Here is a 13,653-nt window from a genome sequence, read left to right on the forward strand (position 1 = left end):
ATCTATCTATCTATCTATCTATCTATCTATCTATCTATCATTGTGTTCCATTTTTGCTGATAAATGAAAGGAGACTAATATAGATCTATTTCAAGCTATTGAAATAGTGTGTGTGTGTGTGTGTGTTTACTCATGCGCGCACGCAATAGGAAGGATCCATTTGGAATGTCAGTGAGAGATTCTTAGTCATCCTGAAGAAGCTACTTGGATAAGCAGCAAGACGTTACAAAACAAAAAGAAAAGAAGACTAGTGGCCATAACTCAACTTCCAGATGGATCCGTTTGGAAGTAACACCCAACATTTAACCTATAGACATTATGTAGATGCCATCAATTTGCATCTAACTTTCCCTAGTCTAAAGTTTCCTCTGAAGATTGAAAGGGACTCAACCTGATTAGTTGCTAGTAAAAATCAAATTAGGTCAATGGATGGAACGATGCAAAACAAGTTTTAATTTGCTATCACATTTATGTCATACATTCTTATGACACTCATATGTTCCTTCACATGGGAGATGATCAGAACCATGATCAAAAACTAGCAGCTGGAATGGATGCATCAGCAGCCATCAGCGATGAAAGAAAGAAAATGCCGGCACAAGAGCTTTGCAACTAAACCAACAGCCAGGAATTAGCCATTTTCATTAAAAGCTTGCAAGAACTAACTTCCCCACCCCCAAATATAAATTCTAGCTCTGTTATGAGAAGCATAGCTTATTCTCTTGGACTATCGGGGAAGTGGATGCTGACAAAAATTCAGAAAGGCTGGTGAGACTATCCCTCTTTGGTTGAAAGATATGAAAAGATACCGAGAATGGAGTTGCAACATAGCTCTCAAATAGTCAATCTCAGTAAGACCGAAGTTAAATAATAGTAAATAATAAATAAATAAACAAAGCCCTTCCCCTTCCATTTCACAACCTCCAACAATAAGCAGGGGTCTGAAAGGAACATCTTTTCATGTTGGTTTGAACACGCATGCAGTTCTCAACATCATCCAAAATCTTGAGCAGGCTTCCAAAACCATGCAGTTATCCTTGCATTCAAGCAAACATATATACAGCATTCCTGTAGACATACCTGGTAATTACTTGGTGAACAGTGAAAGAAAGGAATAGGGCATCTTGTCTGCCACATTTTTAAAACCTAATTTGAGCTCTCTATGCATTCACTGCACAGGGTTAGCTGTGATGCTAAAGCTCAAAGACCAAACACGATCTATAATGTATTTGTGAGGGAGATGGATGGTTCAGAAATGTGAAAAAACGGAAATAAAATAAATAATGCAGAAAGGTGATGGCATTGAGTTTTAGGTACAGCGTAGAAGAACACTTTCAGTTTATATGAACTCCAGATGATTCATGCTGACGAAGGTCAAACTTAATGAAATGAATCCATTACCAATCTCCCAACTATGAAGAACCAAGATCTAGTAAGATCCAGGGAAGCAAGATGCTCAGTATTTTTTTTAAACATAGAAGCAGTCACCTGTTATCTGCTCCATACAAAGAATGATAAATCTAAGTTCCCAAAAAGCAATTGAAGAGCCTCCTAATACCAGGGCAGCAAATATGAATTTTGTGCAAAGAAAATCAGCAAATAAAAAGTCAGACAGACTTTTAGTGTGATTATCTAAGATAAGACTAGGAGAAGAGATAAAAACCCAGCAGCTTTGAGGAAGAGGAATAGATCTTCAATTCTTCAACCACCATTTTTTACAATTTTCCATCCACTGTACCTAATATTAGATTATGCTATTGAGTAATGGCTATTTGTCAACCATGATCCAACCAGATAAGAGTAAAATTCCAATGATCTAACAAAAGTAAAATTAGACCAGCACAACAGTGACTCACCAAATTGTGTCACATTGTTCCTACACCCATTAACTTGCAGCTCTCCAGAAGAGATGAGGCATCTTCTATTTTGCTGTAGGAGATGGGTATAGATAGAGAAATAGTTCAGAGGGAAGGCGGGGCTGAGCTTGCTAAACCACAGATCACGCAGACCTGGTTTTAAATCTTAACAGTACAGGTAGTCCTCAACTCACAACAGTTCATTTAGAGACCGTTGTCAGGCCTGGAAACCAGCTTTTGCATTGGGCCTTCCAGCCTGCCACATTTAATGCTGTGGGAAAATTGGAGGGGGCGTTATATGGAGTATGGAAGATACATATCCAAAATAACATTCCTTTCTCAGAAAGTCAAGGACATCTTGCCCTGCACATGGAGTGGTGTGACCGGGACACATCTCCAGTTTTGGATGGTGCCTGATTGGACCATGTGATGGACATGTGGGTGCTGGGCAGGGACTTGGACTTTCATTTGGGTGGGGAAAACCTGGAAACTTTCAGATTTGGGTTTTCTCAGATGTGTCAACATGACATCTCTAATAAAATGGATCTTTGAGGAATCTCAAACCTCGGAGTCTTCTTTCGTAGGGTGTGTTACTTGGAACCCTGACAACAAAGTTACAATGGCACTGAAAAATGTGACTTATAACTGTTTTTCAAAGTTGCAACATTTGTAGCATTCCTGTGATCAAAATTTGGAAACTTGGGAACGGGTTCATATTTATGACCATTGCTGTGCCCCAAGGTCATGTGATCATCTTCTATGACCTTCTGACATGCAAAGTCAATGGGGAACCCAGATTCACTTAACAACCAAGATTTAAGGTTACTAGCTTATCAACTGCAGTGATTCACTTAACAACTGTGGCGAGAAAGGTGTCAGCTTTGGAAGCCACATCAACATGTGCAAAATGGCACAAAACTCACTTAACAAATGTCTCACTTAACAACATAAGTGTTAGTTATGGACATAAGTAGTTGTGAAGTAGACTGCTTCCTGCTAAGGAGAAAGGCTGAATGAAGAGAGATTGGATGGAAAACCAAGGAGATTCTCAGTCATACAAGTCTTAGTTGTCTCAAAGGTGTTTATTTTCTCTGAAGATGCTTGTTGGGTGAGAAGAGAACGTCTTCAAGAAAAAACACAAAGTCCAGTTGGCTTTTGAAAAAGGCACCTTTGGGATTGGATGGCCACATGCAACTCTTCTCAAATCCCTGTGATCCTAAGTAACCAATTTGGGCACATTTCACCATGACCCGTCAAAACCGCCGAGGACAAAATCGCGCTCGACGAAAGCGCGCATTTGACATCATCACAGCGCGATGAAAAAAATTAAAAATTGAAATAAAATTAAAATTAAAGCAAGCCGATTCACATAAAGGTAAGGGTTAGGTTTAGGGTTAGGGTTAGGTTAAGGGTTAGGGTTAGGTTTAGAGCGTTAGGGTTACGTTTAGCGTTAGGTTAAGGGTTAGCGTTAGGTTTAGCATTAGGTTAAGGGTTACGTTTAGGGTTAGATTTAGGGTTAGGTTAAGGGTTAGGTTTAGGATTAGGTTTAGGGTTAGGTTTGGGGGGGTTAGGGTAAGGTTTTCGCTTTATTTTTACATTTTTCGATCACAGTGCGATGTTTTCGTCGCGCTGTGATGACGTCACATGCGCGCTTTTGTCGAGCGCGATTTTGTCCTCCGCGGTTTTGTGGTGGAACCCATTTCACTACCAAGACTCAGACCTGAACAGAAGTAATCAAAACTACCCCTGCATTCAGAGTGTCTTTCGTAATCCAAAAAGAAACAAAACATCTGAATCACAACAAAAGCCTATTTAGCCAAGATTTCTTTTTTCTCACCATGGTCAGCTAGGTATCCTCAGAAACCTCAGACAGGGTTTTGAAGGCAATAACTCTGATTCATGGTTGAAAGCAAGAGCCAAGGTGGCGCAGTGGTTAAATGCAGCACTGCAGGCTACTGCTAGATCAGCAGGTCAGTGGTTCAAATCTCACCGGCTCAGGGTTGACTCAGCCTTCCATCCTTCCGAGGTGGGTAAAATGAGGACCCAGATTGTTGGGGGCAATATGCTGACTCTCTGTAAACCGCTTAGAGAGGCCTGAAAGGCCTATGAAGCGGTATATAAGTCTACTGCTATTGCTATTGCTATAAATACCCAGACAAGTTGTTCATGCATTAGGCTAAGCCCTAGCCTGCTTTAACTTTGCCTTAGAACGCTGAGGGTATCTAGTCATAATCAATAAACTACCGTATGTAACATGATGTAATGCTAATTAAAGGGATGCGGTGGCTCAGTGGCTAAGATGCTGAGTTGTCGATCAGAATGGTCAGCAGTTCGGCGGTTTGAATCCCTAATGCTGCATAACAGAGTGAGCTCCTGTTACTTGTCCCAGCTTCTGCCAACCTAGCAGTTCAAAAGCATGAAAAAATGCAAGTAAAAAAAATAAGAACCACCTTTGGTGGGAAGGTAGCAGCATTCCGTGGGCCTTCAGTGTTTAGTCATGCTGGCCACATGACCACAGAGACGTCTTTGGACAGTGCTGGCTTTTCAGCTTTGAAACTGACATGAGCACCGCCCCCTAGAGTCAGGAACGACTAGCACATATGTGTGAGGGGAACCTTTACCTTTACCTAATGCTAATTATGTTTTTTATTAAGTCACTGGAATGAATGTGAGCAGCCCTCACCATTAAAAATGAAGTTTAATAGAATTTAGCATGCCTATTTTTAACTTGCTCTTTTGCCCAAACTGTATCATCATTTTTATTTTTATATCCTGCCTTATTTTTATAAACAACTTAAGGTGGCAGACATATCCAACACACCTTCCTATTACCTGTGAGGTGGGTGGGCTGGCTGAAAATGATTCAGATGGCTCTGGAACTAGAACTTGTGATCTCCATAAATAAATAAATAAATAAACAAACAAACAAACAGCTACATAGCCTGTTGAACAAATATAATCTGGTACCCTTGCTGATACAATGAACTTCAAATTCTATAATCCCATGTTGGTTGAGAATTAAAGAACTCGAAGTCCAATGTACCTGAGGAACGTTAAGTTGAGAAGAGCTTGTTTTATTATTTATGTAATAATATAGAATGTAAATCTCTGTATTACTTAGATAAGAAAGCAGAAAGAATAGCTCATCCTCCTTTCATTCTCTTAAATGTGAGAAAATAATGCAGAATAGCGGTTGGGTCTTGATGTAGGCTAAAATTAAAATTTAAACTGGGCATATTGTCTGGAGATGATGGGAGTTAGGATACCAATGCATGTAGAAAAATTACATTGGGAAAGGGTAGTCTAGGGTATTTTAACCCCAGATCCAGTGTGTGAATATCAGGTTCTGTTCCTCTTCAAAAAATGCATAGACATTTTATGTCTTAGAGATCTTGTAAACATATTGAATAACTCAAATGCACTAAACTCAGCCGAGAAATCTAGATTCACAACAAACAGGAAACAGATCTTAAAGTGTAGATGAGATCATGCGATATTGGGCATCAGTATTTAACACAAGTCTATGAGGTTTTCCCTGGTGCCCTTTCATAATCTGATTTAATTTACTCAAGTGCTTACAACTGCTGATAGGATCCAATTTGTTCCAAAAAGAATTCTCATGCTTCAGAGAATTATTATATTCATCCCACTTCCATTATGAGGATTGGTTTTTAAAAATTTGTTTTCAAAAGTTGTCCACCAAAGCAGAGATTGTAATTCCCAAATAGGGCATAATTCAGTCAAGACGAAGTACTTTGAGAACTCTCTCTCTTTCTCTTTTGGCAGAATATGGATGGTTTTGCTCCTATTAAAATTATAGCATTGTGGACATTACAAACAGATCATGTTAGAAGTCAGAGCCTCTGCCTCACAAAACAAGCTTTTTAATTTGTTCTGCAAAAAAACTGCATTAACCACAGGGCCAAGAACAACTATTTCCAAATTGTTTCTTGGGTAGATATTTGGCCAAGAATTTTTTGCACATAGCAGGGCTTAGTATGGGGGATGGGAGGGTGTTGCTTTATTTGGTTAAACATTTCCAATATTCCAAGCATGAAGATAACACCATTAGATAGCCTAAGAGTTAAATCAATACTAATTAGTTACACATGTGGGTCACCAAGAAGCTTTTGTGGGCCACTGTAACCGGGATAAAAAAAAAATTAAAATGCATGAGGTTTTTGATTTTGCTTCCAGCCATTTAAGTTAAAACACAAATCAAACTGTCACAGCAGTTTGTGAATATCACACCACATGTCAAGCAGATGATAAAAACTCTCCTGGATTTAAAAGTCTTGCACCAAATTAGGAAAAATGCAAAACACCCCACACATTTGTTAAGAGATTGGAGATAGCTAAATGTGTTTACTGTAGTTGCAAATAAGCCACACAGAAGTGAAAGGAATTCACCCACTTGAAACAGGCTTCAATACGCTGCCTTGGAACACCATATAACATTAACCATTTGAAGGAATGTAATACCTTTTCTTTTCCCCCAGTAACACATCTTTTAAAGAAAATTGTGCTTTAGTGAACAATGCTACTAAACATGATTTTAAAGACTTAGAGAGGGAAATGTTCAAATTCTCAAATTTGGATGGATCAAACTGAAGAATCCCCCTTGTTTATACCACAAGCGGCCTTCTAAAAAAGGCAAACAGGCAAACAGATACAGGAAACAAAAGAGATTTAAAATAAAATTCGACCTGATGGCATTTTAGAAAAACAGGATCACAACTGATGGGTTATCTATGCACAAAAGAGTCATGACTTCATCCTTATTGGCTAATCCTGCATTCCTGCTAGGAGCCTTCGATAAGCATTAAAAAGCATTATGATAAACATATCAAAAAAGCATTGATAAGCATAACACTATCTATGTAAAATACTGCAAGATCCATAAAGGAATTCTTAGCTAGTCATCTGGACGGGGTTTGAATGTAAAAATCAGACTGGGGGAAATATAGACTTCAAACCAGACATTAACAGCCAGAAGCCCATGTACTTAAGTAATAATAGAGAGTACCCCTTTCAATTTTGCACGGCATCACCCGGGAGGAGAAAGAGACAGACAAAAAGAAAGAGAAGGAGGAAACAAGTTGTTCTACCTGATCCAAGAATCATTTCTTCCTCTGCACTGACAAATAAGCTATGTAAGCGTCTGCGTACCACCAAGTCCCTCCAATTATAAACAAGGCAACTCCAGACCACACTTAACACTAGGGCAGTGTTTTAAGCCCAACCAAAACAGCCCCAAATCCTGCTGCCAAGGTCAATTGCGGGAGAGTCCTAATTGTAAGCTTGACATCAACTTACCACCCACAGAAGGCAGGAGGAGACAAAGGTTAGAGCAGCAGCTTGTCAAAAAAGTATCATAAGCTGCGTGAGGCTTCGGAGAAAAGGCCCAATCACTGCAGCCAAGATGATGTTTCAGTTGAATTGGAAAAAAAAAGGTGGGGGCAGAAAGAAAATCATCATGAAGGCACCTCCCCCCACTGACCTTCTCTTGCAAGCATTGAAAGTACCGCTTGCTAAAAGAAACTTTCTTGTCCTTAAGAAAGGTTTGTACTGCGTAATCTTTTTTTTTTCCTTTCTGAAATAAAATGACCTCGTGGGTGTTTCAGGTGGAATATTTGGAGATCTTTTTCACACCAGTGTATGTCAGGAAGTAATTGACGCAATCAGGAAGAGCATAATCAGGAATGCTCTCCCCGTGCTGTTATTATATTTGTTTTCAACATTTCAAATGTAACAGTTTAACAAAAACAAAAAAACTGAAGACCCTGCAGTTATTCATATGGAAGAATCTTATCGGCTATACCTGACATATTAAGTAAAAAGAAATTTGCCTCAAGGACAGTCAGCAGCTGCAAAGAGCAATTAAATCCTTTGGACAGTGGGAAGTGCTAATTAAGACAATCACCTGTTATTATTTTGACCCATCAAATTAATCATCCTTCCCACTCTGGCCCTCCCTGAAATCCACTTAATTCTCTTTTGCAGATTTCTGTAGCATCTGGATTTCATTTCAAGGCAAAAGATAAAGAGCTTGATTTCATTTTACTCAAGATGTAGGAAAATGTCTCCAACAAATCTTTGGGAATTCTTAAATTATTTTTTAAAAATCATTATCATACCTTAAAGTGCCTGAGCTGGATATAGCTAAGTTGTTAGACTTGTTCCACGCACAAATCTGTCAGATATCCTCTATCCACTTCCCACCTTTAAAAAGTTTCTCCCTACCATTTAAATACTTCCCCCCAGTACAAAAATAGAGGGCAAGAGATTTGACTGCACATTAATGCAACACATTTTCCATTCTTTGGGAAGTACCGTGTTTCCCCGAAAATAAGACAGGCTCTTATTTTCTTTTGACCCCAAAAATAAGTACTTGGCCTTATTTTCAGGGAGGTCTTATTATTTTTGAGGTGCAGGAGGTGGCAAGCGTGGTAGCCTCTTGGCTGCTTCTATGTTGCAATATTTACAGGAAGGGTTTATTTTCAAGGGAGGGCTTATTTTAGTGCATGCGCTCAAAAGCCCGATTGGGCTTATTATCTGGGGAGGTCTTATTTTCAGGGAAACAGGGTATTTATTGTTAGGTTTTTTTTTATCCAGCATTTATTTTTGTTAACTCCAGGCAGCGTCCATACCTAGTGGTCCTCCCTCCTATTTTTCCTACAACAACTCTGAGAGGTAGGATGGACTGAGAGAGAATGATTAGTCCAAAGTGACCCAGCTTGCTTTCATCCCTAAGGCAGGACTACAATTCATAGTCTCTTGGTGTCTAGCCAGCACCTTAACCACTGCACCAGATTGACTCTCTTATTCAGCCCCTGAGGCTGATGTGAAACACACCCAAGTTCAATTCCTTACGGTATTTGGCTACATCTACCTCTCAGTCTTATCCCGAGGTTGCAAATTGAAGGAGAAGCAAAGGCTGCATTCATACAGCACACAGAACGCTCAACCATTTACTAGCCAGAGTAGCATGGGGGTTGTTTACAAAGGCACATGCAAACTAACTACAATAAGGTTTAGCAGCATGCTGTGTGAACCCAGCCAACGTGTTTTCTGATACTGTAACCCTGCCACCTTAAGTGCTGCAATCTTTTGAGAACACAAGATGCTTGATTACGTATAGGAGTATTAGCTAATTTTTTGCAAGAGGCTTTCTATAATCTCAGACTAGTAGTCATATTAGTTAAAGCTCATGTCCTAAATATCTGGGTTTTTTCCCCTTTTTGAGCACATTCCTTTCAGAATTGGAATGGAGAGAGAACCACAGTGGGTTCAGACTGTGTTAATCTTTAATTTGCTTATTTTCTTGAATAAATGAAGCCACACTAGCTGGGTTTATATAAAATGCGAGTAAAGCATGTTTTTGGCTTTGTTGCATGCAAATTCAGCAAGAATTTAAAGAAATTTGAGAGATCGAGTATCTTGCAGTGATTTAATAGGCTGAATAGGCTGAATCTGACCTTCTGCAATTTTCTATTAGCTGGGAATTGGCCCAATTTATTTGAAGGGCATCAAATGCAATGTCTCTCTTTTTTTTAAATGTGACCGCAGCATCACTGGCTTACACCCTGTTCAGAAAATTCATTCCGCGAACCTTCAGCAGCATTCTGTGAAGAGAGGCGTCTCGGCGTCGCTGTCCATTTCATCCGATCCTTCAAACCCCTAAGCATTAAAAACCCCAAGGCAGGGAAACCAAATCCACATTTTTTAATCTGATGGGCCGTGCGACGCCGGCCGCATCCTCGAGGTGGCGCAGCAGAGCAATCGAAACAGCGCGGATCCGCACGATAAACAAACATTTCAGCGCGATTTAAAAAGCGCGGATGCTCCCACCCTGATTGACAACATACTCAAAAGATTTATCAAGACGTTCTCTCTCTTCTCCCCCCCCCCACCCCAACCAATCCCCATTTCTTCCCATGTTAAAGGGTTCTGCAACGCTAAAGCGATCAACCCATCAACGCTGAAGCCTTGGCTGCAAATTAATTCGTGTGTTAGGAGATCAAATTGATTCGAGAAGTATTATTTGGAAGCTTGGGTGCCCTGCAGCGGGAGCACAAACACACTTTAAACAGGAAGATCTACCTAATCTTCCGATTACCCTCGCTCCCCCCCCTCCATCACGCAACTTCCAAAGAAGTTATTAACCCTTTTGTTTCAAGACAGTCTCCGGGGTGGGTTTCCAGCTGCCGGCAGCGAGATTTACATGTGGAAACATCACCTCCAACGTGCCCCCCCTCCCGCGCCAGCTCCATCCTAACCAGATGCACAAAGGAAAAACAGTCATGCATTAAACATGGGATTTATAGCCTTCTGGCTCGCTCGCTCGTTTTCTTAAATCACCATTAACCGGGCTCAACAATTGCACGTTTGGACTCAAAAGAAAGAGGGAGGCTGAAAGGGAGGGGGGGCAAAAGGGACTCAAACCTCCTGCAGCTCTTCACCCACCCTTTCCCAAAATATGCATTCCTATCCATGGGGATGGCGGATCTGGGCTTCAGGGAGATCTTCACCCTCTCCTCGCTTGCTTAACATTAAAAGTAGATCTAAAGATTTCACCCAAAGTTTGCATTTATGCAAACTCTGGAGCCGGGGAGAGAGATTTAAAAAAATAGATCGGGAGAGGCATATCGATTAGGCACAGTTTCCAATATATTAAAAAGTATCAGCTCCCCCCCCCGTCCGAAACTATAAAGCTCAGTGGTCTATACTAAACTGATTATTCCTAAAGTGCCTTCCCTTCCTGGTGGGTCCATTCATCTCCCAGTCGCCCCTCCCCGCCCCGAAAAAAAAAAGATGGATCATCGATTTGAAATCCAATTTTCCAAAACCTTGGAGATTTCAAAGTTCTGGTCTCCTCCAATTCAGCGCACCATCCCGAAATGCACCCCTTTCCCGTTTCGTCCAAGTTCTGCGCTTTTACTACCAAAAGCGCTTCTCGGCCAGTGCCGGCTCCCACTCCTCATATCAAAATCAATTAAATCTGCGAAAAGATCAAGCCACGCTATCAATTATAGGAGATCCGCGTGAGAGAGAGAGAGAAACAGAGAGAGGGAGAGAGGGAAACAGAGAGAGAGAGAGAGAGAGAGAGAGAGAGAGAGAGAGAGAGAGAGAGAGAGAGAGAGAGAGAGAGAGAGAGAGAGAGAGAGAGAGAGAGAGAGAGGGTGGCGGTTCCATGCAGCTATTTGGGGAAGATTTTAAAAGCTCTCTGCCCTCCCTCCCCCCCCACCATATTAGCTCACGGGAGTTATTTTAGGAAGTCGGAAATCAAAGATGGCTGGAGGTCAGGCTACAAAAGGTCCCGAGCGATTGTAATCTCTCTCTCGGCGAGTTTTTAGTTACTAAACGGCAGAAACAGCAATTCATCCAAATAAGAGGCAGAAATAAGGGGAAAGGGGGGGGGGAGATCTCACAAAAAAAGGTATTTCGCAGTGTTCCTCTCGGCGCACCCCTCCCTTCCAGAAATATTTAGGGAGTTACCTTCTGGCCGCGGCTTTCGGCTACGATGGCTTCAAATCAATCCTGAAGATGTTGGGTGGGGGGGGGGAGATGCTAAAGACAACCTAATACATTGAGGAGGTAGAAAAACTTTTCCCAATCGGAGAGGGGCTTTTTTTTGGGGGGGGGAAGAATCACCCATTCCGAAAACCTGGATTTCCCCCCCTCCATAAATAAAAATAGTCTGAGTTCAGAGTTCCATCCCCCCTCCCCATAAATTAAAATTTATCCGACCCTAGATTCAGCACAGCTGGATGAAGGAACGAGGAAAGAATATGGGGCACATATGAAGAATAAAGATACACACTTTCCGATCTGCTCCCGCAGTCGTGGGAAATCAGGATGAAACAGAAAAGTGGTCCAGATACCGAGAGTTTTGGCTCAGGATCCCGGTCAAGAAACCCCGATGCGACACGGGGTTGGTGGGAGAAGGAGCCCCTCACACGCGCACAAAAGCATGCAGCCCCCCCCACCCCCACGCCTCAAACCCGTTCCCCCTGCTTGATTTCTTCCCCCCCCATCAATTAAAGTTGGGAATTGACCAGCGCTCTGCCCCCTCTTACCATTTGCTACATCCGGGAACTGCCGCTCGTCCGAATGGATGTGCTGGGGCTTGGCTTGCTTGCGCCTCGACATGGTGCACACGCATCGGGGAGCAAAATAGTAGCAATTATTTTCTTCTTCTTCACAACAAATTCCTGGAGTTGGGAAATTACTCCCAAAGAGCGGAATGCGCATGTCAGAGTAATTATGATTATCAATAATGCATTGCGATTTATCATGGGTCCCTGACAGCTGATTGGCCTGAGTCCAAGAGCTCACAGATTATTCAAATAAGGTCCATTGATCAGGGAGCAGAAGGGGACGCTGGGCACTGTAGTCTCCCTTCGCCCGCTCCTGTCCGCCCGGCTCCTTCGGGTGATTGAAGGGTAGACGCCGGACGCCGGACGCTGCTGCCGCCACCGCCGCCGCGCAGGCGAGGGGTTTCGCGCAAGAGGCCGGACGGCTCGATTGGGTGGTATTTCCCTGAAGGGAAAGAGAGCGAGGGAAAAGAGCCGAGCAGCAGCTCTCGAGTCCATCTTTGAAAGTAAACAAACAGCCGGGGCAGAACTGGTTTTCTTAGGCAGGCTGGATAACCTCCCCCTGCCTCCCTTATCTTCCCCTCGCATTGTCTTCTTCTGCCTCCATGGAGAAGTTAGGGCTTGTCCGTGCGCGCGTGGAAAGGATCCTGGAAAAGCATCCCCACCCGCCCCCGTTACACTGAAGAAAACCACGTATTTTTTTTTCTCCCCGTCCTCCTCCGGAGGAAGCTTTCGTGCAAACTTTTATCCCTTGCTTCTTTACTCAAAAAAAAAAAAAAAAAAAAAGTGGAGGAAAAAAAAGAAAGAAAGAGGCTTAGCAATCAGAGCCGTCGAGTTTTAGAGAAAAAGAACGAAAAGAGGAAATGGTGAAATCACTACTGACCATTGAGCAGATGTATTTCTTAAACAAATTAATTCACTGAAAATGTCTTCCTTGAATTGGATTTTCCAGGTATGTGTGGGAGGAGGTCACTTCATTTTCTGCCAAAAAGTCCAAGGCCACTAGATGGCAGAAGAGAGAGTCGGTGAAATCTGGCTTGGCTGCCACCTAGTGGTCGTCCAGATGTGTGCAGCCTAGAGGGGGTTAGCTCTAGGCTTGCAGGTTCTTTTAACTTATTTGCCTTGAAAAGGGTGAAGGGGGGTGGTTTTCCACTTTGAGGAAGACAGAAAAAAAGGATGTACAGAGGAGTTGAAGCCAGCATGAATCTGACAATCAAGCAAATGTTCAAGATAAGATGGTCCTTGGGGGATAAAGGACAAGCTTCTTAAGATTTCCAAACTGTGAATGGATTACCTTGTAAAAGGTTGCAAATACAATTCTCCCTGATGACACACAATATACAACCTTTATACAGGCTGCATTTCCATAATGGGCTCACCCAAAGTTAACTGAACTGTGCTTTATTGAGTTTAACCTATTCTTAGTTTGTGTGACACCCTGAACTGAGTTCATCGAAGTTAATTCTTGAATTGCTTTCTGGAATCAAATAGGACATCCAGCACATAAAAGTCATAAGACCCATAAACTCTTATAATCAAGAAAACTTAACTGGGTATGCAAAACCTATAACTCATTGGCTTAATTGTGGGGTATAAACTCAGAAATGAAATCCTAACCAGCCTCATAGCTGGGTTCACACAACACACTAAGTATCAAATTAGTTTGTGACAAGTTTGTGCTTCAGTTTGTTCCAATGAAG

The 13,653-nt window shown here is 41.9% G+C and overlaps 1 protein-coding gene across 1 annotated transcript in view; it reads right to left on the reverse strand.

Annotated features, from left to right (window-relative positions):
• The window catches only part of SALL4 (spalt like transcription factor 4), a 32,778-nt gene extending 20,770 nt beyond the window's left edge, over window positions 1-12,008 (reverse strand). The window contains exon 1 of the mRNA XM_032218795.1: window positions 11,936-12,008. Coding sequence (XP_032074686.1) covers window positions 11,936-12,008 — 73 coding nt within the window. The remainder of the gene's footprint in view (window positions 1-11,935) is intronic.
• Between the last annotated feature and the right edge of the window lie 1,645 nt (window positions 12,009-13,653).

Source organism: Thamnophis elegans, chromosome 5 (genome assembly GCF_009769535.1).
Source record: "Thamnophis elegans isolate rThaEle1 chromosome 5, rThaEle1.pri, whole genome shotgun sequence".
NCBI lineage: Eukaryota > Metazoa > Chordata > Lepidosauria > Squamata > Colubridae > Thamnophis > Thamnophis elegans.